Source organism: Poecilia latipinna, unplaced genomic scaffold (assembly GCF_001443285.1).
Source record: "Poecilia latipinna isolate Pla-1442-1.1 unplaced genomic scaffold, P_latipinna-1.0 Scaffold75, whole genome shotgun sequence".
NCBI lineage: Eukaryota > Metazoa > Chordata > Actinopteri > Cyprinodontiformes > Poeciliidae > Poecilia > Poecilia latipinna.
Window position 1 is genome coordinate 471,072 of NW_015112691.1, and position 26,843 is coordinate 497,914.

The 26,843-nt window shown below is 39.0% G+C and overlaps 2 protein-coding genes and 1 long non-coding RNA gene across 8 annotated transcripts in view; 1 reads left to right on the forward strand and 2 right to left on the reverse strand.

The window, feature by feature from the left end:
* Positions 1–13,840: 13,840 nt before the first annotated feature.
* Positions 13,841–15,767, forward strand: klf2b (Kruppel like factor 2b). The gene is made up of 3 exons (XM_015017085.1): positions 13,841–14,213; positions 14,355–15,261; positions 15,380–15,767. Exons 1-3 carry the CDS (start codon positions 14,142–14,144, stop codon positions 15,553–15,555), a joined length of 1,155 nt encoding a protein of 384 aa, XP_014872571.1. The 5' UTR covers positions 13,841–14,141; the 3' UTR covers positions 15,556–15,767.
* A 3,540-nt stretch (positions 15,768–19,307) lies between these two features.
* LOC106936267 (uncharacterized) lies at positions 19,308–20,843 on the reverse strand. Its single transcript, XR_001422091.1, has 2 exons — positions 20,771–20,843; positions 19,308–20,737 (listed from the first exon to the last, which is right to left on the reverse strand). It is a non-coding gene; the product is annotated as an uncharacterized LOC106936267 (long non-coding RNA).
* Positions 20,844–20,857: 14 nt separating this feature from the next.
* Positions 20,858–26,843, reverse strand: part of eps15l1b (epidermal growth factor receptor pathway substrate 15-like 1b) — a 31,712-nt gene continuing 25,726 nt past the window's right edge. For 2 of the 6 annotated variants that reach the window (XM_015017104.1, XM_015017097.1), the window contains 2 exons: positions 24,449–24,570; positions 20,858–22,229 (listed from right to left, as the gene is read on the reverse strand). In XM_015017104.1, coding sequence (XP_014872590.1) covers positions 22,083–22,229; positions 24,449–24,570 — 269 coding nt within the window. In that variant the 3' untranslated portion in view covers positions 20,858–22,082. Of the gene's footprint in view, positions 22,230–22,695; positions 23,355–24,448; positions 24,571–26,843 lie in introns of those variants that run through there. The other 4 variants (XM_015017129.1, XM_015017112.1, XM_015017121.1 and 1 more) reach the window with 4 other exon arrangements.

Consider the following 26,843-nt stretch of genomic DNA (forward strand, 5'->3'; position numbering starts at 1 on the left):
GGTAGCACACTTCACAAATCAAGAACTGAATGTTTTGCAATTGTGCAGACTCAATTTTAAGCGTTGTGGATCCACCTGGTTAGCTGACAAACCACACTACAATCACCAATTCCTGTCATCTGGCTAAGAGTGAAAGAGGGACACATCAAAATATGAATTCTGCGCGTGCCATAACGGCGGTACACACCGGATCTCGTTTTTTTTTTGACAACCACAGGTTGTTATCACCTCTGTCCTCTGCACCAAACCCAAAAATCTAAATTACTCAGTTGTAGATCCACCCTCTGCTCCTAAACACTCCCTTTAACCGATTTAACTGTAGTCAAGATGTAGTGATTTGGCTGTGCTCACAATTCAATTAATTATCTGTTGTTTTAATTCACTCCACATAAGGTCATTTAATGGTAGTAGGACAATCCGCTTTAACGACTCCTTTGCTTTACACTTTGACTGAGGGTTGATGTTACTTTAAGAAAGTTACCTGCAGAAAACACCAGCATGATCTTGATTTTAGATCCTCAAGCAGAAATTGCTTTACTAGTGCAAATTTCAGATTCTGCGATCAGAGTCAAACTACTAAGAGCTTTTTCGGTTTGCACAAACATTTTTCATAAATAATTTCACAAGAAATCCACCATGACTTTGCATGATGCCAATTATTTGATTTACTCACGTCTTAAATTCCTCAAACGGTTACATATTTGCGATCATATTCCTTTCAGATCAGTTTAGGTAAACAGTTTCTATCTATCAAATTTAGAAAACCGCATGAGACAAAACAGTACACTACAGCTCAAAGTAGAAGTATCAGACCTAGAGTTTTCCTAACTTTAAGTTTCTAATATGACTCAAGGCAGAGTTTTGTTTGATTAATATTGCTGAGCTTGAAACAAGACTCTGAATTCATGCTTTAATATCGCTTGTTTTTTTTAGACCTTGTGTAGTATGTGCAGTTCTCAGTTAGGAGTCATTTAAGTTTAAGCAGAGGTCAGTCTTTCCTCAGGTAATGTCATCAAACAAGGCCTCAAGGGAGGAGATGAACTGGCTGTGGTTTGACCTTTTGTCCCTGTAAAGGCTTTTCTTTATACAGCTGCTGAATCATCCATTTTTCTTGCTTGCCAAACTATTGTACACCAAGGAAAAAAGCATTGAACATTTTTCCCAGGAAATACATTGCTAAAAGGGCTATTCATATTGAATTATATGTTGGAAGATGTTGCATGAATCCCTACATACAAAGAAATCAACACCAAATTAATCAAGAAATAGGCATTTCTTCTTAATTTCTTCTTATGTCAGGATTAGTTGCTCATACAAGGACACGACATCGACAACGGATGGAGAAAAACACAGACATAGTATCTCTACTGTACACCATGTTGAATAAAACTGTATTTTGCTTTTGGATTGCTTACAGAATCAGCAAATGGCTTTGAATCAAAAAATACAGCAACATTTTCACACTAGACTACAATCCCTCCCAAAAGATGACAAACTTCAGTGCCAGCATAAAAATGATTTCACTTTTTGTGCATCAATAATTTCAGAATCCCCTGTTGATGAGTAACGTGCAGTCTTTGAAATGCTTCATAACCCAACTGTAACCATGATCTAATATATAAAATGATGCAGCTCTGTCAGAGCCACCAATAGTTTCCCATTCAGCGGCACCTCACCTGACTTTTTGACCTACGTGACGCTTTAGCTGATAAAATGTCACTGCCTCCCCCAGGATTTCAGTTCTAGGCTTTTCATCAAACTCTAAATCATAGTTTTACCTCATATTCATCCTGCTGCTCCTTAGCGTTTGGCTGAAATTGCATCAGACTTTTAAAACTTTAACTCCAGCCTCTACCTGCTCTCCCTCTGACGACCTACAATGCACATTCATACAAGCAGAACCAATATCCAGTCTCTGAAAGACAGTGTTGCTTTGAAAACAGCCGAGCGCGCAGCAGGAATGGTAACTAGGTGTAAGGAAGGAAATACCTGGGAGCATTCCTTGCTCCAGGAATATTTTTATTAGCCTTTTTACAAATGTCGCCATTTTGAGGTGTGTACACCATAAAGTGCACTGCAGGCTGGATCACTCAATCAAGTGGAGCGTGGCTTCAATGGAGAACCTGTGTTGAAGCTGGGGTTATGTTATTTGAACAGCTGGCACAGTTTAGTTCGGCATTTTCAAATGCGAACAGGTCTGGGGCCGTGGTACCACATGATGGGGGAAAAACTACGCAGGCCTCCCTCAGTTTTCAGCAGGAAAGGCTTTATACAGAATGATCCTGAGCAAATAGGGTAGGATCTAACAGATGAGTGAACCTGCTGACACTGGATGAGCTGGAAATGAGTGCAAACAGAACAGAAAGGCATTGTACCAATACTGAAGTATTTGCACAAAATAAGATTTCGATTCTTTAGTTACTTTTTAAAGGGCAAATTTACAGGATAATAAAGTAGCTATGTTGCCTTCAGTTGCTATAAAAATACTATTTACATCAAATACGACTTTATTAAAAGAATTTGACGCCTTGAAATTGGGCTGCTGTCTCTTAAAATACTCCTGCTCTTTCGCAAACCCCGCTTTCAGGTAGTCATCACATTGTTCCTTTATTTAACAACATTTTTACCAGTGTGGCACAGAAAAGTCGCTCATATAATGAGCTCAGCAGATGTGCAGCTCCACCAGGTGTTTGCTAACTGCTTCTGGCTAGTCTGAAGGAGTTGAGAGGGGGAGTTGCAGGTGAGGGGTGATTCGTAAGGCAGAACCTCATTAGCTTTGAAACCACAACTTTGAGGAAGAGCTGCGTTTCGAAGGTGGGGCTATGTCCAAACAAGCGTTGTGCACACCTCACTGGTGGCCATGGAGATTAAAGGATTTCTCAAACATACATAAAAGAATCAAAGCAACAATCCTGGTATATTTTTGATGAGTGAAAAACATTATAACATAAAATCAAGCTCAAAAAAGTTGATTTTACATAGTACTGCCCCTTTAAAATGGTAATTAGTGGGAAGATCAATTCCCTTCACCATGGTTGTATTATGATACTGCAACAAATGTTTTAACTCATAATTGGGAAAATCTCACCCCCAACTCATCCAAGTTCCAGTCATAAGTTGGAAAAGCTGGATCTGCATCATCTTTTGCTTCCCTGAGGTCAGGTCAGAGGAAGAAGAAATCCAGGAAAGAAACTCAGGCCTCGATCGCTCCCAGCGACATTCACTACTACTCGCCTATAACTACATCGCCCAATCCCAAGGAAGCTAGCGAGTTCTGGTTGTGCCTCTTTTTCCTGTAGAAAGTGCCCTTAAAACACTGAAAAGAGCAGTACTCAGGACTCAGGAGTAATCATGATCAGATACCAGAACCACCTCAGCTGCCTACAGAGAACAATCATCTCAGCCACTTGTTTATAGAAGAAGTTGCTCATTATTGCAGTCAGTAACTAACTAATATTAGCAAGACATGTTAATAAAAGCATATTTTGAGGGCTTGAAGTTGCTATTCAGAGCCTGTAGCAATATTTCACTTATATAGATTAGACAGTAAAAGTGTGACTGACTATATTAACACACAGTTTTCAAGGACCGCAAACATTTTATTTTTTCAGGTATCACTATGGCTCTACAGAACTTGAGTTTTCTGGTTAAAATTGTGGGAGCTTCTACATTTCTAACTCAGTCTATGACTTCATCCAACCATACAGATGATCTCTCTGTCTTTAATCTTGGAAAGTATCATTTTGAGTACACAAAGAATGCAGCATAAAAACCTAAGCTAGCTAGTAGCTAGCTTGTCTCAGTTTAGTTTAGCTTACTTTTATCAGATGTACTAAAAAAACCGGGTACGTTAGCTTGACTTTTGAGTACAAATGCAATGTAGAATAAGAAGCTGCACTTCTCTACTAGCTAGCTTATTATAATTTTGATTAGCTTAGTTTTGCCCCTTGTGTGGAATCATAGCCTTTGTGATTAAAAGATGCAAGATCCTCTCTAAAAACACTTTTAGCTGCTTTTTATTATAGTTTGCACACCAAATATATCTTAACATGCACTAATAATCCACAAAGGAAGACTAAAGGCAAAACCTTTAGTCTTCCTTATCTCCACTCTTGAGGGTACAAATTATCAGCAGCTGTGTGCCTGCACAGCAAAGTGGCGATTCAGTTTTCCCAGTAAGAAGTTAAGTTTCAGAAGTTACCTCAGTGTTGGTAGTAACTGGCAATTTTGGGCAAATTTCTGCATTTCACAACAAAATGGTAACAATTAACTCTAATGCTTAACAAGAGAGTGTTGTGTATTTTTATCCTGAATAACATGTTTTAGTGAACAATGAAAAGTGTGTCCAACACTTGTAACTTGTTATGCACATTAAACCTGGCAAGCACTTTGGATTTTCTTGGATCCAAGCAGCAATCTGAAAGCATTCCAGTGGCCCATTTCAAGGCTTTAAGATCTCACCGTTTCTCAATTTGTCAAACAAAAAGTTCCTTTCCTTGGCACTTTGGGTAGAAGAAAACAACATTTTCACTCGCCTGAACTTGTGCGTATGTGTGTGGTGTGATGAGTGGGACCACTGATTTCTGGTGTTAACAGCTAATAAATCAGGCCCCATCCCCTCAGTCCTCTACTTGCTCAATTATATCCACATGTAGCCGTTATTCCTGCCATGTTAGCCAGTGCGCTGCATATTTTTAAAAGGTGGGTTTCCATAACACTTGCTAAAAGCTATGCTGGTTGTTGAAACACATGTTTGGGTCCTGTGGAAGCCAGACTCTCGCTGTTTTAAAGCACAAAAGCTGTGGAACATAGCAGGAGCCAGAGCTGTTTTCAGAAGTAAAACCACCGGTATGTTTGTGGAGGCAGTTAAAAGGTTTATTATACAGAGAAAGTCCCTAACAAAAACTAGATAGAGAGAAGAGAGGCACAGTATTAGATGAACGTTTTCTGCAACAGATATGACTCTACAACTGAGGTACTAAAATTACAGATTTATAAAAATATTTAATCCATTTTTGCTAAAGCTGCTCTGATAATCCTGATAAATGGTATTTAACAAGAATTTAGACCCCAATCCATTGAAATATCATTGATTTTAGTAATTCAGTTCAAAAACACATATTTCCAATGTGTTTAGTTCTGCTAGTTTTGGCTCACAGTTAGTAAAAATCCCCAAATTTCTCAAAAAAAGTCATATGGGACCAATAAGAGCATTTTTATTACAAAAAGGTTACGTTATGGTCTTGACACAACAAGGGTAAGTCACAAAATGTCCTTGCTAAGTATCTATTTACAGAACATTGTGTCCAAGGATTGAAACTGAAAGTTGAGTGGAAGGAAAACGGTTGTAGAGGAAGGCACACATGCAAAAGAGATAGCAAGTCCTTATAGTACGTAGATATATCCAGGACATGAGCAACGGCACATTCTTTGTTAAACAACTAAAGCACAATGACAGAACATCTGATTACCCAAACCACAAATAAAAAACACTGAACTGTTCTGCTCTGTGGTCCAAAGTCATCTTCTTTATTTAGGCTATTTGAGGTCCAGTGTGAAGTTTCCACAGTCTGTGATGAGTGGCGTTGATGAAGCCCACAGTCTGGGCTTCGCTAATGTCACCAGTTCCAGACTTGCCTCCATGTTATGTTGCATAAATTCAACAAATAATGCAAAAGGAACAAAGCATTGAGATCATATGATGTACAGTTCTGGAATGAAAAACGCATTAATTGTCTTCTATTTATTTGGGTCATTTTCGAAGAATTGAACTGAATTGAAAAAATGAACTTTTTAATTGAGTCAAAGCCACCGAATCCTTTATATACGGGTTTGATTAAATGTAAAACGTTTGTCTTAATGTTGTAATAAAAGCTAATGGATTCTAATAAAACACATGAAACAAAGTACTGTTGTTTCCCAAAGCAGTAAACTGAGTTTCTGTACTAACTTTCTACAGTAAGTGAAGAAAAAGAGCTGAACTGCTTCTAATTTATAAAAAAAACCATTAGGAATTAGATAGTTTCATAAAATCCATTACTGCTGCTTATGTTTCGCAGCTGTGCTTGGGAAACTTTTGTGACATTTTTGTTTCTTTTAGGTACCTTTCCCAGGAATACGGTGCTGAAAGCTGCCAGCACGTAGCAGTGCGTATGTGCTGGACGGTCCCTGCGCTGTTTTTCTAACAAATAGTTGAGGGTTTCTGAAACTAGAGTAGGACTGGAGCCAGCCCTGTCATTCCTTTGGCGCGTGCCAACTTTTTACTAAACATTTCTACCCCCGTTTTTTTCCAGCAAGAGAGAGAAGGAGAGAGAGAGGAAAGCGAGTGGGGGGAAGGTTGTGGTGGTTGGAGAGCCTCAATGCTATCATTCTTTGATTCTGTTTGAATCTGGCCGCATGTGAGCAGGAAAAGGAGCCGAACGTGCTTCCTGAATGTTTCAGGGGGGAAAGCGCTGTAATAAGCAAGGGGTGGGCGGTTAAAAATAACTGGGCTATATAAGCTCTGAGACCAGGGCAGGATCTCAGTCAGCCTCAAACTCCCACTGACTCTTGTTCAGTCAGGATGTCCAGCAGGACCGCCGCTGCCTCTCTCACGCTGTTTTTCCACGTACGCCGGAGTGCATGAGGCTGAGGTGTCCAAAGTGATGAAGAGCTTGCTGAAATGACACAGACGTGAGGCATGCCAGGGTTCATTAAATGAAATTAAGCAGTTCAATGTTAGACTGACAACCTGAGGTTTCATCATGGAGAACATGAGTCCTCCAGCATGATGAAATATTACAACACTTTGGAGCAAGTACTTGGACGAAAACACTTTTTTTTATCATTTAAAACCTTTACAGTGCTGAGAAAAAGCAGGGTTTCCCTCAGTGTCTTATAAGCCTGGCGGGCCACCAGGCTTAGCATTAATTTACTTTAGTTTTTGTTTAATGATTGCCTTTTTATTGACTTTATAGTTGGTGTTTAGGTATTACTTTTCTCATCTACCAATAACACATAACTATCAAGTGATATTTTCAAATTTCCTGTCAACTTACCTCAAAAACATGGCGGGCAGCTGAAGGTATGCCCTAGCACCCCGAGCACTGGGCTTAGCAAGATTTCTGGGGGAAACCCTGAAAAAGTATGTACCCCCTTACAGATTTCTTCTCAAATGTTTCAGATCGTCAAACCAACTTCTCTCATAAAAGTTAACTTGCGTAAATACAAAAAAAAAAGTTTTTAAATGATGATTTAATTCATTTCATTGACAAAAGGTAATTGCCCCTTAGTCCTGGTTGTACTGCCACAGGCAGAAACAGCTGCAGTCAATTAGTCTTTCATTTCCCACTGGAGGAATTTTGATCCACTCTGGTGACTTTTTTAAAAACTCAACCACAAAGGACGGTTTAAGGTCATGACACAACAACTGGATTTAAGTCCAGACTTTGACTAGGCCTCTCTAAAACCTTCATCGTTTGTAAGCGAAGGTGGGTTTCTGGTTTGCTTCAGATTATACTGATGGGTGGACTTTAAGATTTTCTGGATTATTTTTGGACTCCTTATAACAAATCAAAACCACATTTAATTTTTTTTAATCACTTTTATCCAATATAAAATTAGTTTGATCAACTGAAACTGTTAAGAGTTATAAAGGAAACAAACAAAAAAATCTGTAAATATTTTATGTGCTCTTATAAATCCATCAGATTGACATTTCAGATTAATGTAATTTATCCATTATTCCTTAGTCACTGTTCGATTTAAATATCACACTTCTTTTCTAATTCCTGGAAAGCCACGTTTGCGTTTTTGCTTTGTGTGTGCAGTTTTTAAAGTGAAACCTTAAAATATCTACACCCAAAACAGAAGTAGATGACCCCTGGCATTTGTTTTTGAGTTATTCACAGAAAAGTTTTTTTTTAGGTCAACCGCATCAAAAAGATAAGAGGATTATTTTGATGGAAAAGGTAGACATAGACTGTTCAGCACTCCAACTACCTGTCATTCTTGTCAACTCTTCAACTTGCTGATAAGTTGGTTAATGCTAAAGATAAGGCAGCAGAAGCAACAATAGAAAGTAGATGTTATAGTTGTGAAATAGTGCGGGTTACCCAATGGTAAAAATGTTGTGCAAATGTCAGTTTAAGGGAAGGATTCTCTGAATTTTCTCTAGAAATGTTGCTCATCCTCATTCAAAGGTTCCGCTGCAGATGGGACTAAAAAACTACACAGGCAGAGGGTCTGAATCCTCACAATTAGCAAGGTATTTGTCCTGTTTCTGACCTTTGACCTCCCTTTGAAGGTGCATCAGTTCTTTATGAAGTGTTTACAAATCTCTCTCTCTGTGTGCAACCTCCACTGAGAACATGTTTTAAGTAAGGCTGCTGCGCTCAGAAAGGCGTCCCACCCATTCTACATCTGAGGCTCTGACTGCTAAAATAAAATTATCTCACCGGTCATGCACATTAATTCACAGGAAGTAACGGCACAGGGTGAAATACAAACCTGGCTCAAAAACGTAATTCAAATTACAGAGAGCTCCCACTTGAGCCTCCAAGTTACTGGGTTTTTTCCCCATCTGAGCTATCCCCAAAGTCACACAATAAGTAATTTGGATTTTTTCATACTATGATTTTTTTCAGATCATCATACATTTTTTACATGCAATTCAATGCTTAAAAGAAAAATATGTCAATTTAATTTATTAATGGAAAAAATACTATTCAAACCACTGTCTTTATGTAAAAAAGGTTAATTAATGAATCTACCTTAATTATCAACATTTATAGGAATAATTTAACTACCTACATCCAGGTCCGATTGCTGCCAGACCTGAAGAAACATCTAAACATCGGTGTAGTAACGTGATGGTGTGTGAGGTTCACTCCACAGACATAATATATTCCTAATATCTTAATAATAATATATCTTATATTATGTCTATGGTTCACCCTTGAACATCTGCGGACGAAGTAGGCGTTTCCAAAAGAAGGCTTTCCTCAAAAGCCGCACCTGATTGGACGAACAAAATCAGGCGCAATACGATTGGACGAGCAAGTCAGCGTAGGCGTTTCTACAGGAAACGAAATTAACGTATTCGATTTGACTTTTTATTTTCTTTTAAATGTCGCTAGCTTACTTCTCTGGCATCGTACTTTCAGTAATTTAATTGGTAAATACGCATTTTAAACCGAGGGCATCAGAAGACTTACTATGTAATCACGTAGATATAATAAAGGCAAGCAGATTACTAGCCACGTTTTAAACTTCTCTTTCCGCCTGTCTTAACACAGAACATCCGGTTTACATTTCAAAATAAGAGCATTGAGATGAATCACGCTGTTCACTCCTGCTAACGGTAGCTATTTTCGGAGATGTTTCAATAATTATTTAAATGTTGATTAAATTTTATAAAGAACAAAATCTGTTTTGGTTGCTGAAATTACTTGAAACTGACATTAGTAGTTGAAAATCAATAATAAATAAATAAAAATTTAATTATTCAAAAATAATGTTGCTTAAATTAACCCTTAGCCAAAAGATTGTATCCATAACTTCTCATTTTCTTGTACAACTTTTTAAAACAGTCACTGCAGATGAGTGATTTCTAGAAGGTTTCTGTAGGTTTTTGGTAACTGGAACTAGCCAATCAGTGTTTGCACTGTAGAAACACCTACGCTTTAGAAACTTCAACTTCGAGACTGCAGATAATCCCCTCTTCTTGACAGGCTCAAAAAGAAAGCAATAAAAGAAAATGGTGCAGGTTCCTAGTCAAAGTCAAGACTTAAATCTAATTTCCAATGCTTGGGCCTGACTTTTAATAGGTTCTTCATGTCTGAAAACCTTAAATTGTGAATGAATTACAGCAGCTGTGTTGTGATTCTGTGTAGGTGCATCGTTGCCAAATGAATGAAACTACATGGGATCAAATTGGGTGTTTGAACATAAAAAAGATACTGGAATGTTTAAGAAAATATTAGTGAGGAGGTATATAGTCTAATTTTGACACAATAAATTTACATTTTCCCTTAAAATACTCATACCATGATACAGCTACCACCGTGCTTGCAGTTGGTTTGGGGAACTCCTTCAAACATTTCTTGATAGCTTAATCTTCAAATATGTGCTCAAATTTTTTTGTTTAAAAAAATTAAGTTATATGTTGAATAGTCATTCCATACTTTAAATGCATCATTCAAAGCCTGAAATTATTTTGACATCAACATCCCAGATGACTGTATAGAAACTTCTGATCAGTTTAAAACTCCTTCATGACTAGTGTTAAAGCTATTCTATTAGTTGTACGTGATGAAGGAGCTGCTGACACACAGCAAACAAAAACTTCTCACTTAACCTCAAAAAATATCTAAAATATTGCTCAAGAATCTTTGAGTAAAACAGATCTGGGTTGGTTAATAAAACAAGATGACACCAAGAGTTCAGCAAGAGATTAAGTTCCCCAAATTCGAACTATAGAGCTTTTTAAAGTACTCAAGGTAGTTGTGCAAAAGGGGAAGTGAGAGTGCTCACTCTCACTAGTAGCAAACAGAGGAGGGTTGTGGCAAAAACTGGGGTCAGACTCAGCGGTCAGGGGTTCGACCATCAGGCCGGCCAAATAAAAAAACTGTTTCCTGTCAGGCCTTACTGGACTCCCCCTGTGTGACGCACTTTCCACTGAAAACTCAGTGCAGATCAAGCATCAGGATGTGGAAACCAAACAGCTGCACTCACAGAGTTTACTGGCCATGTTGGACATGACAGGCTGATGACAGGTGATGCGTCCGTCACGTGGATGTGAGCAACACGGACGAGCCCAGGTCAGCAATGCATCATGGCTGCACGCCGTACCTGCAGCAGCAGCAGGCACATCCATTCTGTTTCACTTTATAGGCTGACTCTGTTTCACTTCCTCTAATAGGTTTTTATATCTTTATATAGAAACTTTTCAATAATTTCTGGAATAAACAAAAGGCTTTGGAAGTCAAACGTTTAAACAATTTTACAACGATCCAACAGCATTGAACGTACTTGAACAATTAGATATTTCAATTTTAACAATACTCAGAAAATTAATACAGAAACATGTTTTAAAAAATGCTTTTGTTCATGAGGAATACACTTAACACTGAATAATATTTTGATGTTTCATATTTAGAACATCATTACTCAGCATTTTGCAGACATTTAATTTGGTGTGTTTCTGTTGAAGTGAGAATGAACTTGTAACATCAGAGGCCTTCAAAAAGACGCCTGCAGCAGCTTGGGAGACTGGCAGGGGATTTAAAGAAGTTTCAAAAGAGAAAATCAGATACTTTACGGAAATAGCTGCTAAAAAACCCAGGTCTGGCTTTTTACCCTTAAAGCAGATTACAAGATGCTAAAACAAGTGTCCAAAAATCCAAAAATTTTACAAAAAAAGTTAAAAAAAAAAAAAAAAAAAAAATTAATAAAAGGCCCTCATAACGGTGACGTGAAAATGCACAGCCAACATTTAAAAAAGTGCTGTAAGAAAAAAAAACCACGGAGAGCAGAGAAAAGAGACAGTAAAACATCTGAAATAATGTTCATTGGACAAATGAAGCTAAAATAAGGAATAATTAGAGTATTCCAATTTAAAAAAAAAAAAGAAAAACACACTTGTTGTAAAACATGGAGGAAAAAGTGTTGTGGTTTGGGATGTTATGTATCGCCTGAGCAGACCAATGGTGTCCTGTTTCATTAGATAGAAAACCATGTTTTTCTTAATATAATTTAACAAAAATACAAGGTTAATCAACTATTTTGTGTATGGACAAATACATCACTTTAATTTCTAGACACAGGAAAATCTGATTAATCATCACTTAAATATAGAAATATTTAATTTCTACTATTATTATCCTTTCCACAAGAGTTTAAATATAAATTTTAACATATCCTTGGGGAATTTATTGAGGTTCATCTTTTAGTATTTATTCATTTTATGTGAATATTATTAGCATTGATCTAGATATACATTGTACTCTTAAAAATGCATTTTGGATTGAAGCTCGGGCTTGAAATGAGTTTCCAGAGCAAACAGACAAAAATAAGTCGTGCAGCAGCATGCAATGAAACGGTTTTCCTGCTGACCAAACAACTCTTCCATCCTCTTCCTCGTCAAAAACCAGATTCCTCTGCAGAAATAGCAACAAGCGGACCAGCGAGTCGATTGTTGTGATGCAAATGTAGCCCCAATTGACACCGCGTTCCCCTTAAAAGTCCGCCATTTACACCTGAAAGAGATGTTACCTAAATCATGTTTACATCACGAGAGGTTCCAGCGTGAAAAAGCGCGATGAAAACCGATTCAGACGATCCTGGCGCCTGTTTGGACAAGCCCGCTGTGAGGGAACAAAAAGCCATCTTCCATTAATGATAATGAGCCGAGAGCAAGACGCGCCAAGCAGGTGGATGAGACACTGCTAATGGCCGCTCTCCCTACACTATAAAAAGAGAATTAGCACAGTATTAAAGGCAAGTCCTTAAAATGCTCTTGTTAACACTGGGGAACAGGTCTTACCTGAAACTTTATAAAGAAACTAAAAGCTTAATAACTAAAACACAATAAAATAAACAGAAAGAAAAATTGTTTTGCGATTAAATGACGAAATAATAATGGTCTACGCTGCAAAAAAATGCCCTTCTCAATAATGGAACTAGTTCTTTTTTTAATCAATATTCTGGAGTTATTGATTTAAAACAAGTTTTTATCTTGCTGAAAAACTATGTAATATAGTTTTTTTTCTCATTTCAAATGAGCTAAGATATTTTCACTTGAAACTGGATCAAAAATACTTTTGCCAAGTTGATATAGTCATTGTAACCCAAACATGAAAAATAAAGAGAGCAAATGAGGTCGTCTTCAGCGTTAGTGCTGTCTAAAACTATAACTTTAATTATCAAAAAAGTATCTAATGCTGGAATTTTACAACTAGTGAGCCTAATGTATAGAAAAAACAAATATAGTTCATTATTTTTTTATGGATTGCTAGCAAGTTTGACTTTACCATTCGCACTGTGGCTAAACAAGTTGAAGTTGGACAAATTGAATTCTTGTACTCGCAGACTTGTAAGGCTTGTTGGCGTGACAGTGATTGTTAATACAACCTAAACTTGAAAAACAAGGTTAGCTAACAGCTGAATGAGGTTGTAGCGTAAGCAAACTGCTTAGTAGGATTTGCTACCCAGAAAGTTTTATGCCATCAGTGAACATTATACAAAGAAGCTAACGCTAACCGTGGTTAACGCTAGTTACAATCTCATTACCCAAAAAGCAGCTAATGTTGCTACCATTAAGCAAAACAAACATAGTTGAGCGGAAATTATTTTTTAATCAATTGCTAGCAAGCTGGACGTTAGCATTAGCGCCGTAGCTACAGACAAACGGCGTCACAATCATTTATCAATTGTTAAACAATATTATTTTTACACACTTGTATGTTTCTTTATAAATAAAATAAGTTTCATAACTAACACTAATTTCCCTGCATTAAAAATGTCTTCAGATGCTTTTGTGTTGTCTCATCATTGCGTAAGTACAGAAAGCCATTTTTCTTCCAGATCTTTCCTCGCATAACTTCAGATTAAATAAAACCTAATTAGTGTACACCTGAAAGCCTCATTCCTGTGGGGTAATGATTACACGAACAACTGACAGCTTATAAATGATGCTGTTAGTGCGTCTTGTCCTGCGGCGGTTTCTGTCATCAGACTTGTTCTTCTGCGCATATTACGTAAGTATCTATGGTTGCTATACAGGCTGTCTGTTTGTCCTGAAACATTTTTTTTTTACAAGGTGGGTTGGCCGCTTTCTGCGTCAGCATCCTCTTATAGGGCTGCTCCGCCGTGCCTGTCACACAGCACACTGAGCCCGGCAGCCCGCACTGCTTTATAAAGCGCTAAATTTACCAAACTTTACGTTGTTTCCTGAGCTCTCACAATTGGCCAGGCGATCTCCGCTTGGAGAGTTATAAGGTCGGGGAGGACCTCCTACCACTTTTAAACTTGTGTTCATGTGTTTGAAGCGCAGCTGTGGAGAGAGGGGGACACCGTGAAAGTACCTTAAACTCTGGCGCGGCTGCCGCTCCGCTTAACTTTAACCAAAAATAATAAGTTTTCGTGTTATTTCACCCTAAACGATGGCCTTATCAGGAGTGATGCTGCCCTCATTTTCGACGTTCTCGAACCAAAGAGAAAAAAGCTGGGAAAATGTAAGTTTTCACTCATCTTGCAGGATGTTTTTAAATACTTAAACTACTTTTTTTATGCGCTAAAGAAGCAAGAAATGCGAGATTTAACTTGTGCAAATGTATTTCTAATGTCTAATTCTTATTTTATTTTTTTCCTCGCAGAGGTGGAAAGGAGACATGGACAAACTCCCACCTACAAGTTGCTCCATGCTTGAACTGGTACAAACCCTGGACTGTCAGAGCAAAAAGGACGACGAGGATCTGAGCGATTTCTTGGATCTGGATTTTATTCTCTCCAACACAACCGGATCAGACAGCACGGTGGAATACGTTGGCACAGCTGATCCCAACATGTACACAACAACCGGGAACTCCGTGCCGCAGTATCCCGCCGAGGACCACCGCTCTCCGCCTCCTCCCTACGGTGCCAGCCTCATGACGGAGCTGCTCCGCTCCGATGGACCTGCCGGCTACGGCGTAACGCGCAACCCCGGCGTTCAGGGGAGATTTTTCGTCAACACGACGCTGTTCCCCCGCCCGGACAACATCAAAATAGAGCCAGCCATGGACAGCTACGGCCCCGTTATGGGCATGGTCCCTCAGAGCTGCAGCAAGATCAAGCAAGAGGGCAACGTTTCGTGCATGATGTCCTTCGAGCAGCCCCGGGTGGCCATCTCCCCGCGGGCGGCCAGCAGCATGACTCCGCCGCTGAGCCCCGACGACCAGCAAGCCACGGACTGTCAGGCTCAGCTGTGCTTCCAGCAGAAATACCACACGGCGGCGTCCTTCCAGCACCACCCGCAGGCCCCGCAGATGCAGATGCCCTACCACGCTCCGCACCCCGGCTTCGGGATGTACGACGAGGGTCTCAGCCTGCAGCCCGCGGGCGCGCAGAGGGTGATGCTCACGCCGCCCTCGTCCCCGCTGGAGCTGCTGGAGTCCAAGCCCAAGAGAGGGAGGCGTACGTGGCCGCGGAAGCGCACGGCGACGCACACCTGCACGTTTGCCGGCTGCGGTAAAACCTATACCAAGAGCTCACACCTGAAGGCACATCTGCGAACTCACACTGGTACGTTTCCTCTCCCTCTCCTCCTCATCACTTTACAGCTTTTGTGCGCAAATTACGCACGATGATCCAAACATAAAACTCCTACTAATAGCACTCCTCTTGTTTTTCTTCCACGCAGGTGAGAAGCCATACCACTGCAGCTGGGAAGGCTGCGGGTGGAAGTTCGCCCGCTCCGACGAGCTGACCCGTCATTTCCGTAAACACACCGGACACAGACCCTTCCAGTGCCACCTGTGCGAGCGCGCCTTCTCCAGGTCTGACCATTTGGCGCTTCACATGAAGAGACACATGTGAAGGAGCTCAGCAGAGGACTTTGGGGTGTTCACAAAGGGGGGATTGTATTATTTTGTATTGTGATTCAGCTGTATTTTTTATTTAAAATGCTCTCCATGTGGCCAAATTCATTTTTTTTATATAAATACATATAAAATATTGAATTAAAACATTTTAGTGTATGTTTTTTTTTCTAATAATGTAGCTGGTACTACTTTGGTTGTATAAAGAAAGCTTTAGAAAAGCTTTGTTTGCTTAAGAGCAGGCAGACCAAGAAGGGGCTGGCCCTGTATATACTACTCTTCCTTGACAGAACTGGAACGCTGTGTTTGACACAAAAGTGCCTTTCTATGACTGTGCTACTGTAAAACTCTTTGTAACAGAACGACGTGGCCAAAAAATGTAAATGTTCTTGTTGACAGGGGTAAAATGCACATACAGTTGCCTAACAAGCGCAGAGACAATGTTTTATTTAAACTGCCTCATGTGTCTGAACTGCCTTTTTGACTTATTTTAATCCTATTTGGAATTTCTTTTCTTCTTCTCTGTGTGAAACTCTTGGATCCAGCCCCTCTGTACACTATCAGGGCTTGACGTCCTGTGCATTATTTTTTACTTAAATTTATATAAATAAGTACATGGATTTTATACTGTAAAAAAATGTGTATTTATTGTAAATATTAAAAAGAACAGATTTGAAAAAACCTAATAATTCTCTGACTGGTGAACTTAGTCATTTCAGATCCACCTTGCTCACTCGTTTTGATTAACCACATCCACCCACTCAATACGGTTTCACAACTGTGCTTGAAAATAGGCGCACCCAGCAGAGCTGCAGGTTACCCTGTCACCCACATAAGTAAATACACGGCTCGCCATAGAAGATGCTGACTTTTAAAACTGGAGGGCAACTCGATTTCCAGTGATGTTTTGCAGCTGCAAGACAGAGAAGGGTAGCCGCTTGTGGGCTTAGCCTATAAATACAAACACTCCATTTTCATAATTACAGAGTGAGGCCAGGAGCCGTCTGGACAGAGGGGCACAGCAAACCCTCATCAGGGAGCCCTTAGACTCCCTTTCAGATGGGTAGAAATTATAGTAGGACATCAAAGCGCCTTAATACTACAATTACACACAGTCGCTCTGCACTACAGTTTCAAAGTATCCAGGTCCAGGCTTCATATTATACATACGGTGTCAGTGAGCATTTGTATCTCCTGCATGAAGGCCTGCATTGAGAGCGTGTATCAAAGCCAGATGGCAGCTGTGAGAAGATAGATGACTGCGACTTTCAAAGCTTCTCCACCTGAAATTCAATGTAAGAAAAGCCCCAAAAACAGCATTTCAAACAAGTAATATGAAACGTTTCCATCGACGTGTAAAAATTTACTATATATATATATATATATATATTTTATTTTTTTTTAAAAGGGGAAGTGCCTACTAGGTCAAAAATATCTACAGTGAAAGATGCAAATGTATCACTCTCATTTCACTTTTTTAGTTCCAATTTTATTGCATAAACTCTAAAATAGAAATAAATATCTTAAGTAAGTTGCAACAGGTGGAGAGTAAATAAAATCAATTTCTTCAGACCATCTCACTGCAGTTTTACTGCTGCTTGACAAACATCCATAAAAATACAGAGAAAAGGAGAGAAGTTGACACACTGGGCACTCATTGTGGGTGTAAATATATTGAATTGAGGGTTTTATTTTTATTTTATTTTAGAATATAAAAACACTAATGAGTTTTAAAAACAAGATTTGGGTGCAGAAGCTTGAATTTATTGTGGATTCTCTCTGATCTAATCAGGTATACATGCAGAATTAAATCCCCCAACTAATGTTTACTTAAGTATTCCTTACTGTCTGCACAGTGCAGCTTTGCAGCAGGAAGGTTCTGGGTTTGACTCTCTCTGGGTACTCTGGCTTCCTCCCACAATCAAATGCACGACAGGTTAAAGGTCAAAATTGTCTCTAGGAATGAGAGTTTGCACATGGTTTATCTTATGTGTCGCTGGTTCATCCTATAGTGAGTCTTGTCCAAATGTTGCTTCAAATTAGATATCCAAACAGTCAAAAACCACAGAAAAAAAAAAATCTGACCTTCTTTTCATCAGAATTTGATTAATTTAGATTTAAATTTTTGAGATCAGCAGACACAGGAGAAGTGACTTGACTGACAGATTACTGCATCCTTGGTGCACAAAGGAGCGTAACCGCAGATCCTTACTTTAAACCATCACTGCTCCCAATAAACTCAGTCTGAGTTTACATTCCTTCTGTAACTTGTACAAAATTTTTTAAAAATAAATTCTGTTGCTGCTTTCTGTGCACAAATAGACACTTATTCTACATTCTGAAAAGCCATAGTCAGTTGAAGATTTCTTTGGATTTGAATTTGCTACTTTAATTAGTGGTGCACCGATTGTAGTTTTCTGACAGATCACCTGCCAATTCTGATTTTTTTTTTGTTTAAAATGTTGCTAAATATAGAAAGAAAGTTGCTGAGTTGGCAACTGTTGTCAACTTGAAAGGTGCAGACATGACCTGGTGGATCGACATGTCAGTCTCTCTCATGGCGGCAAAAAACTGTTTTATCAGAATGAAAACGGAAAAACTGAAAATATAAAAACCATGAAATTCAAGCCAGTGATGAGAGCATGCAAACTTGTGGGCGACACCTTCACTGTAAAAAATAATTTTAGTTTTTACAGTGGAAGCACTGGAGAAAAACTCGATGAGGTTCAGTAAAGAATGTGCTAATATGAAGTCATGGCAGCTTTTTAAATGTTATTTAAAAAAATACAGATAAAGGACAACTATAAAAAATAAGCTTAATATAGATACAGCTAGTTGTTTATTTGGCCTCAAGACAAATTAATATTTTCTCATTATTCATCCACTTTGTTACATCATGAAATGTGCAACATATCATGAAAGTTTACAGTGACTTCAAGCTACTTCTTCCAATTCCAGGTTAAAAATATTAATGCATCCTTAAAAACAAACTAAATGCATTTTTAAAAGCCTTTCTTGATCATTTTTCTGTAACAATAATGAAAGTTTCTTTTCAAACTTATTTTTCTCTGATGAATTTCACCGCTCTTTTTAAACATTTCATCTTTGATTTCACTTGAGTTTTTTAATTGTTATTCTCTGTGATTAAATGTGTGTAGCTCTTTGAGATTTGTTAGTGAAAAGTGTTACAAATTAAATTCATTATTAATATGTTGGAGTAGCCATTAGTCTTGATACTTTTGTTCAAATTTATTTGGTCGAGGTGTTGCATGTTTGGATCATCGTGCAGCTAGAAAGATTTTTTTCATTTCTAGACAAATGACATGTCGCCATGGCAACAAGGTATTGTTTTTGCAGCTGTAAAAGCTCAAATTATGCCCGAACCGTCGTCTCTCTGCTTAGTTTTCTAACCGTACAGACAGAAACCTTTTTAAAGAGGCGCAGCAAAAGCAAATGAGGTGGATTAGCAGAGCTCCACAGTAAATTATGGAGTCATCCTGGACATGTTACTGTGGAATATCGTCTCTGCTGCCCGGATATTGAGATGTTAGCGTTTCATTACTGTCTTACAGCAACAGTCTTCATTCAGAGGCCTCTTCAGAGTCACCGCATTCCTGACTGCTACTGCCACAGCACCGCCATACACTTTCATGATGAGAAATTAAGTATTTTTGAATTATTTTGTCGTTTCCAGGAGTAAGTCAAGTTTATTAGGTTAAAAGTTGTTACAGTTTTCAGAAAAAAATCAAAACAAGATAGCTGATATTTATTAATTACATATATACTTTGCAATGTTACAGCTTACAGTGTTGATATGTAGATAATTAAGGCGTTGTCACATGCTGTACATGTCCTGTATGGAGCATACAGTACATTCATTATGTGCCAGATAGACCTGATTAGTGTTGGAGGGCAAGAATGGATTTGGAAAGCCATCTTCCACATACTAAAACATAAACATAACAGAAAAAAAAACATCTAAAAGTTTATTTTGTTTGTCAGGAAAGAGCAATATTTAGTGATGTCACTTATATCAGGGGACGAAAATGTAACAGCGACAGCATAAACAGAGTGAGTTTACACTTTTCCATTTTAAAGAGGCTTTTAGTTGTATGGGAGTGCAAGTCTGTCACAACAAAGCATCAATCCGACAAACACTGAGACACTGGGAACAACTGGGTTATAACTGGAGGAATGATCATCACTGGCTTTGATTTTAATTCATCCTCAGCAGACACAAAGGCATAAATAAGTGAAAGTATGTGTAACAACAGAAAAACGGATCACACCAAGTCCTTCTAGACAGCTTTGGAGAGCCCAAAAGCTGCACATTTAGCCGTAATGTAATCATAAAGCATGGAGTGGGTAAAAATGTTTCTTTAACCATCTGGAGCTGGACAAGCTCAGGCCAGCAGACGGGCTGACGTCTTCTGTTTGACTTTAAATATAACGTTTTCTGCCTCACTCCTGGTTATGGAAAACAGACTTCAAATGCATTTTACTTCATACACCTCACATTCTTTGATTTCATACAAAAACAGTAAAATATTCCTAATTCGACTTGCGCGACCTGTTACACTAAGAGCCATATGGATGTCATAATATCAGAGAAAAGTCCTCCAGTGTTTATGTTGCAAAGCATTATGGTTAGTAGTTAGATAAAATGGCTGTGAATGGCTCCAGTCTGCGAGACTACAATGAGATAAATACATCCTCCCCCCCTCCGAGTGCTGTCTCAGACAACTCTGCAGAGATTACTGGACCCGCACGCCAAGATGAAGATGATGACAGAGGTGGGAAGATGAGAGTAGGGGTAAAGTGTGTTGAGTCTGTGCTACAAGTGCCTTTTTAATGCTGGCAGAGCAGCTCCACCTCCTGTAATCAGCTGTTTAAGGTAAACAGACTAACAAGCACAAGGTGGGCGGTCATTGGGAGTAAGGAGAGTTTACGAAAAATGGCTGCTGCACAGACACAGGGGAACAAGTTCAGGTTGCTCCTTTGTGATCAGCTTTATTGTTTTTGAGCATTGGCTGCTTTTCCAAGGTTTAAATGGGTAAGAAATAAACAACATACAGCAGAAGCTGAAGATGTGGTCGGAAATCATTAGAGATGCACCAACAAGTTTGTGGTGGTCGAATTTTCAGTGTGGCTGGTCGGAAGGTCAAAAATCAGACGCGTTTCTGGTCAGTGAACGCACCATAAGTAGTCACTACCAGGTTGTGCCAACAATACATCAGTAAAAGACTCAAAACTAGCTTTTTTCTTTCAGTAATGACTTAAGAGGAAGTACAGATGTAAAAATCTGAAAGGAAATTGTATTTTCTTATTCAGGCTGCAAGATGGCAAGAGAAAGCAAGACTTTAATCACATTAACAGAGGGCTGAAAGGAGTACAGCTAAGTTAACTATTTTCATTGTCAAAGTATAGCAATGCAAAAAGTTGTTTAAAGCTGCAGTATGCAACTTTTATAAGAAATATTTTTTAAATATTTGTTGAAATTGTCGCCATGACGGTATGTTAAGAGACAGATAGTCTGTGAAAAGATCGGTCTCCTCCACCTCGTTCCTGAGCCCCTATTGCTGATTGACAGCGCCAAGACCCGCCTCATGGTTCTGATTGGCTGTTTCTAATTATCACTGGGAAAACACAGATTATCGGTTAAGACATGGAGCCAGTTTTAATAAATATGTTAATATAAAACAACATTTTTTTAAATTAAAGTTACATACTGCAGCTTTAAAGAGAAAAATATTTTCACATCTTTTCATTTAGACTTAGAAAATAAGAGTAAAGATAGGATTTCAACCTGTGATGTTGACAATCTTTTGTGACTTAAATAAGGTTCAACACAGAGACCAATATTTTAGTAATTGTTAATAAAGTCAGCTTAAATAATGACACTGGCTATCCTATCTGCATAAATAATCAACAACTTCTCATGAGAGAAAGGATAGAAAACATTTTAAGCATTGAAGTTCTTAAAAAGAAATCAAAATCCATACTGGCAGAGGGAAAAGTTTACAAAAATCAAAATCCTGCTTGGTGCATCTCTAAAATTAATGACACTTGTCTTCAATCGCGCTCATAAATATTTGATCTTCACATTAATTTATACTGAGGGCTGCAGGTTCAGAGGGAGAATATTTGAGCAACTGTCTGGTAAAAGTTGTAACAGTACTGTTGTGGTAACTCAAGTGGTAATTCTACGTCACCATTGACCCAGAAAGCTTTATGCACATAAAGAGACGGTGGCTACTGCAGCGCGGGATTTGAAATAATTATAGATAACTCTTAAAGGGTTTACCAAGCAAGCGGGTTGAAAAGTCAGCAGGCGGAGATGCAGTTCAGGAGCCTGTGAAACTTTCCGATTGTGGCGCTAAGCAAAGATGAAGTCTGGATTCTCCCCCGTTTACAGCTGGCATTTGTACCTCCAGCGGTTTTAAATCTAGAGTCATTTGAGAAACACGGAGCTGCGGTGACGGGCCTGTAAACGGACTGAAGGTGGACAGAGAGCCGAGCCGGAGGTCAGGCGTTGGAAAGGTCGGCTTTGCTGAGAGCGATGGCCAGCTCCAGATCCTGCTGCTCCTGCAACCGCAGCCGCCTCAGCCGCTCCTGCTCCTCCCGCTCGCTCTCCCGCTTGGCCCACTCCAGCTGCTGGTTCTCACTTCCAAACTGGAGCAGACAAACAAACATTAGATTTGGGAAACAAAAAAAAAAAGAAGAAAAAAACAGAAAAAGGAATGTGGTTGTGGTTTGAGGCTCAGATGTCAACACAGAAACAGACAAATCACTGGACAAAAGCAGACGTTTCTACACAGGCAGAAAGTCAAAAACGACGACGGACTTGTGTGAAACGATCAGCAGCGAATGGCAGCAAATTGACACGAAATTAAGATGAACGTAAAACAAAAGGAGCAGGGATAATTATGCAGTGCTTTGTAGGAGTACTAATAATCGTAAAACTTTATCATTTTGTCACATTAGACCATAAATCAGCTGACATGTGCCATGAAAAGTGTGGCATACATATTTAACACAAAGGCAGCAAAAGACTTGAGACTGGGGGCTTTAACTTCCAGCAGGACAACAATCCCAAACAACCCAGAGTGGCTTAAACTAAAGCAGACTCATGTGTTAGTAATGGCCTAGTTAAAGTCCAGGCCTAAATTAACTTGAGAATCTGCGACACTCTGAGCTTGATCGATTGTGCAGGGAAGAAATGGGCCAAAATGTCGGTCTGTAGATGTAAAAACCCCCAAATGATCTGCAGCAAAAGCTGATTCTACACGTCAACTCAGGGGCACTGGATAAATGCACGCCACACTTTTCAGATTTTTACTTTCGTAATAAAATTCTACGTCACAGTTTTGCCTTTCACTTAAAAAAAAAAAAATCTAATGAAATATTTTAAATTTAAATTCAATTCAAAAATACTTTATTGCTCCCAAAGGAAAATTTAATAAAGATACATTTTGTGGTTATGATGTGACAAAATGTTTAAAAATTAAAGGGTAATTAACACTTTTGCACAGCACTTTATTTTCCTCACAAAAAAAGCAAAAAGCACAACTAGAAGCTAAAAGCAACACTTTTTAAAAGCAACGCTAAGCTAAAGCAAACAAAATGTCAAATTTCTCTTTTTTTGTTTTACTTTGAAGGACATTTATAGAAAATAATTGCCCTCATGATTCACTATATTCAAATTATGCGCTGCGGACGAGTTTCTCACATGCAAAGATTGATCACCACACCTATTTTATTCTCTTTTTTTCAGTCTTACCTTCACCACTTCAGATCCTGGCAGAAAAACAAAACAAATCACATTGCAAAGCTCCTCATAAAAAAAACCCCACAAATCCCTTTTACAACAATCATGCAGGCATGAATGAGAAAAATAAATTCACGTCACATGAAAAGACACAAACAGCAGCCATGCATCATCTCTCCACCGGAGAGCATGCCCGGCCGTCATGAGGAAAGCAGAAGGGGAATATTTTATTGAGTTGAGCTCAGCGCCGAGGCAAATCATCCTCTGACAGCAGATAAGCCTTTGTCTTCAACTTAATGACTTGGAAAATGCTCCTGAAGTGCAGACATGTCTGCCCATCTGGTAGCGGTACGGATTACAAATCACCGCTTCCTGCAGAACATGCAAGCCCGAAAACTAGGGATGCGCTGATTTATCTGTGCCAATTTCCCTAATTTTGGGAAATCGGTCGATTTTTACATGTGAAGCTGATCTTAACCACCGGTTTTATCTGCCTTGGCAAAGGCATTTAAGTCAACTGCCATCTTCTTGCGCTCAGCTATGAGAGGTTTGACTAGTAGATCAGCTCACCAGAAAACACTGGAATGAAATGGCTTAATTACCTCCTTCCTGTGTAGATAAGTTCTCCAGAGCCTTGTTAATGGCCTAATTATTCTATTCAGGTGTGGTGCAGCAGAGGCACATCTAAAAGTTGCAGGGCAGTGGCCCTCCAGGACTGGAGTTTGACAAAAAAGAAATTGGTGTTGACTGAAATCGGAATCGGCAGGTCAGGATTTTTAATAGGCCGGAAATCGATGATCGGCCAGAAAACTGCAATCGGTGCAGCCCTCCCGAAAACATACGACGAGACAAAGATGAAGCTCCAGAACTGTCTGAGTCAGTCATGCAAACATTTGGCTTCCTTGCACCCCAACTGTGAAAAAAGCTCTCAAATGTTGTTAGTCAACAGCCAGCAAACACGTTCGCTGTGAGTATTTGCTTTCCAGTGCAAAGGGACGAAATGCGGCACCAGCAGCATTAGACAACACCTCTGAGACGTCAGCTCTGCAGCTCATGCAGACGACGATGTTTTGTCCATTAAATAAAAAAAAAACAACGATAACTGAGAGTGGACTGAACTTACAGAGCCAAAGTCTGCAAAACCCACAGGACAGTCTTTGGATTCTTTTCTTGACTGTGTCGCAATAAAAGAGTCTCTACTGACACCATGCAGCAGCTCTGACGCGCTCGAACCGAGCAGATCCACTGGAGGAGATAAACATTTAGATGAATAAATACCTAAAATATCTTTCCATCTCATCAGAGCTCCCTTGGGAAAATAAGCTCACACTTAAAAGGAGAATGCGTAATTGTGGGCCGTCTAAATAATTCACAGGAAGCCTAAAGCTTTTGGCCCGCGCCGTTCAGAATCGGCACCCTGGGGAAAGCGATAATGGTTCAAAAAAAAGGTGCTAACCACATTTTTTGAGTAAAGCTTACTGATGCATTGATGCTTCAATGTGCACGGTGCTGCTTTCTGGAACATATGATTGTAAAAAAAAACAGACACACCCTTTTCTACTGTAAGTTGACTACACATTTACAATAATTGCTTTTAACCGGTTCCCATCATCCGCGACTGCCGTCACAGCAAACCTAGAGGGCTTAAGCAAAATATGTAGGAAGACTAACCAAATATTTGCCTAATTAAATCCCTATTACTAAACCAAACTTGTGTCAGGAGTTGTAAACAAATCTTGCAACATAAGTGCAGACAAACAACTAAATTGCAGCCTCTCACAGGACCAGGATTAGTTGTGCAACTGTTTCTGCGATGCAGATATTGAGAGCAGCCCACAAATTTAGGAGTGGGCTTCTCACTTCCCTTTTACTCGAGAGGCACGCTGTGAGAACAAGCTCGCTGGCAAACCGTGGCAACTCATCTCAACGCTGTTCTGTGTGGTGAAGCAAAGGGGAACACCAGCTTTCTCAGGCTGCGGCTTCTGCTTAAAGAATAAGTGCAAGGTCACACCGGAAGGGCATGGCCTGGGAATGGCTTGTAGGTGTTGTGTGACTTCACATGCACTGAAAAAGCAAGATAAACACCAGGCTCTGAGTGCAGAAAGAAAATAGAAAAAGTAGCACTCGCTGTCATCCAACAGAGGAGAATTTGACTTAACCAGCATCGGTTATTATAGTAATAGGGGGGGAGGGGAGAAAAAAAAAATCAAAAACGTGTCCTATTAATATCAGCATGATGGGAACGTGTCATATGGAGGTTCACATGTGCTTTCACCTCTTACTATTCACATATCTCTGCCAGCAGCTTTCCTGTTGACAATATCAAAACAAGAAATTACTATCTCTGCAATCGCATACCTTACTGAGGAAGCAGCTTTCTAGCATGTATTTAGGCCATAAAAAGTTTATGAGCCCACAAAAAAAGAAAGAAAGAAAAAAAAAAAAACAGTAACAAGTGGAGCGCTTAAAATAGTTTTTTTTTTTTTTTTTTTTTTTTGAAAGCCCTGGGGGTGATGGGAAAAAAGCAAACTCATCTTTAAATTTAGAAAAGTTTAATTTGATGTTTAGTTACAGTGATGTAACTAAAGCTTTTTTAAATTTATTTATACTTGATTTTATCTTTACATTATAGCTTGTAATTAGTAATTAAGGACTTTTTGTTGTAGAAATACAAACACAGAATCCCACATTTTTCTACATTTATTTATTTTAATTTACCCTTTTTTAATAATCAAGTTTCATCCAACCTCAATCTATATTTTTATGTCCCCTGATGCCTTCATGGTGTTTTTGATCAGCAAATATTTTGTGTAGGTTCAAATTTTCTCACTAATTTTGATTTTTTCATGAATCTATTTTCATGTTTTAATAATTCCTCCAGTTGTTGTTCCATTACATAAAGTTCAGTTAAAATTGTTTTCCCCTTGGTTTGAATGAAGCACTTTGTGCTACATCTCTCCCGGTACAAAAAGTGGTCTGAAAAAGATGATTAATTAATTGACTGACAAACAAAGATCAATATTTATCTTGCTAGTTCACACAGTGAAGATGATGAAAGGAGAAAACCTCAAACTAAAAACTAGAGAACTGCAGCAGAGCCTCGTCTAAGGCTCTATTAGATTACAAATAAAAGTTCACTGGTTGTTTGGGAGACATGAAAGGAAAAAAGAAAATCACTTCCTGTCGTACCATCACAAACGCAAACATGTGGATTTTTAGCAAACACTGCAGGTGAAACAAAAAAAGCTTCTCTGGTCACTGTTAAGTACAGAGGAAGATCTGTGATGCAAGTTGAAAACAGCGTCTCAAATCTGCACTTTTCAGAATGTTTTTACTGTTATTGTACAGAAGCAACAAAAGCATTCTGAAAAAGTACTGACTTAAGATGCTATTTTTAACTTGATTAAGCCAGTAAGTAATCATCGTAAGCGATGTGGCATGTGACTTCAGGTTTTCATCGTAGGGGTGCTGAACCAGTCGATCTCAGGAAGGTTTTGAGTCGATATCTGCAGCTTCGT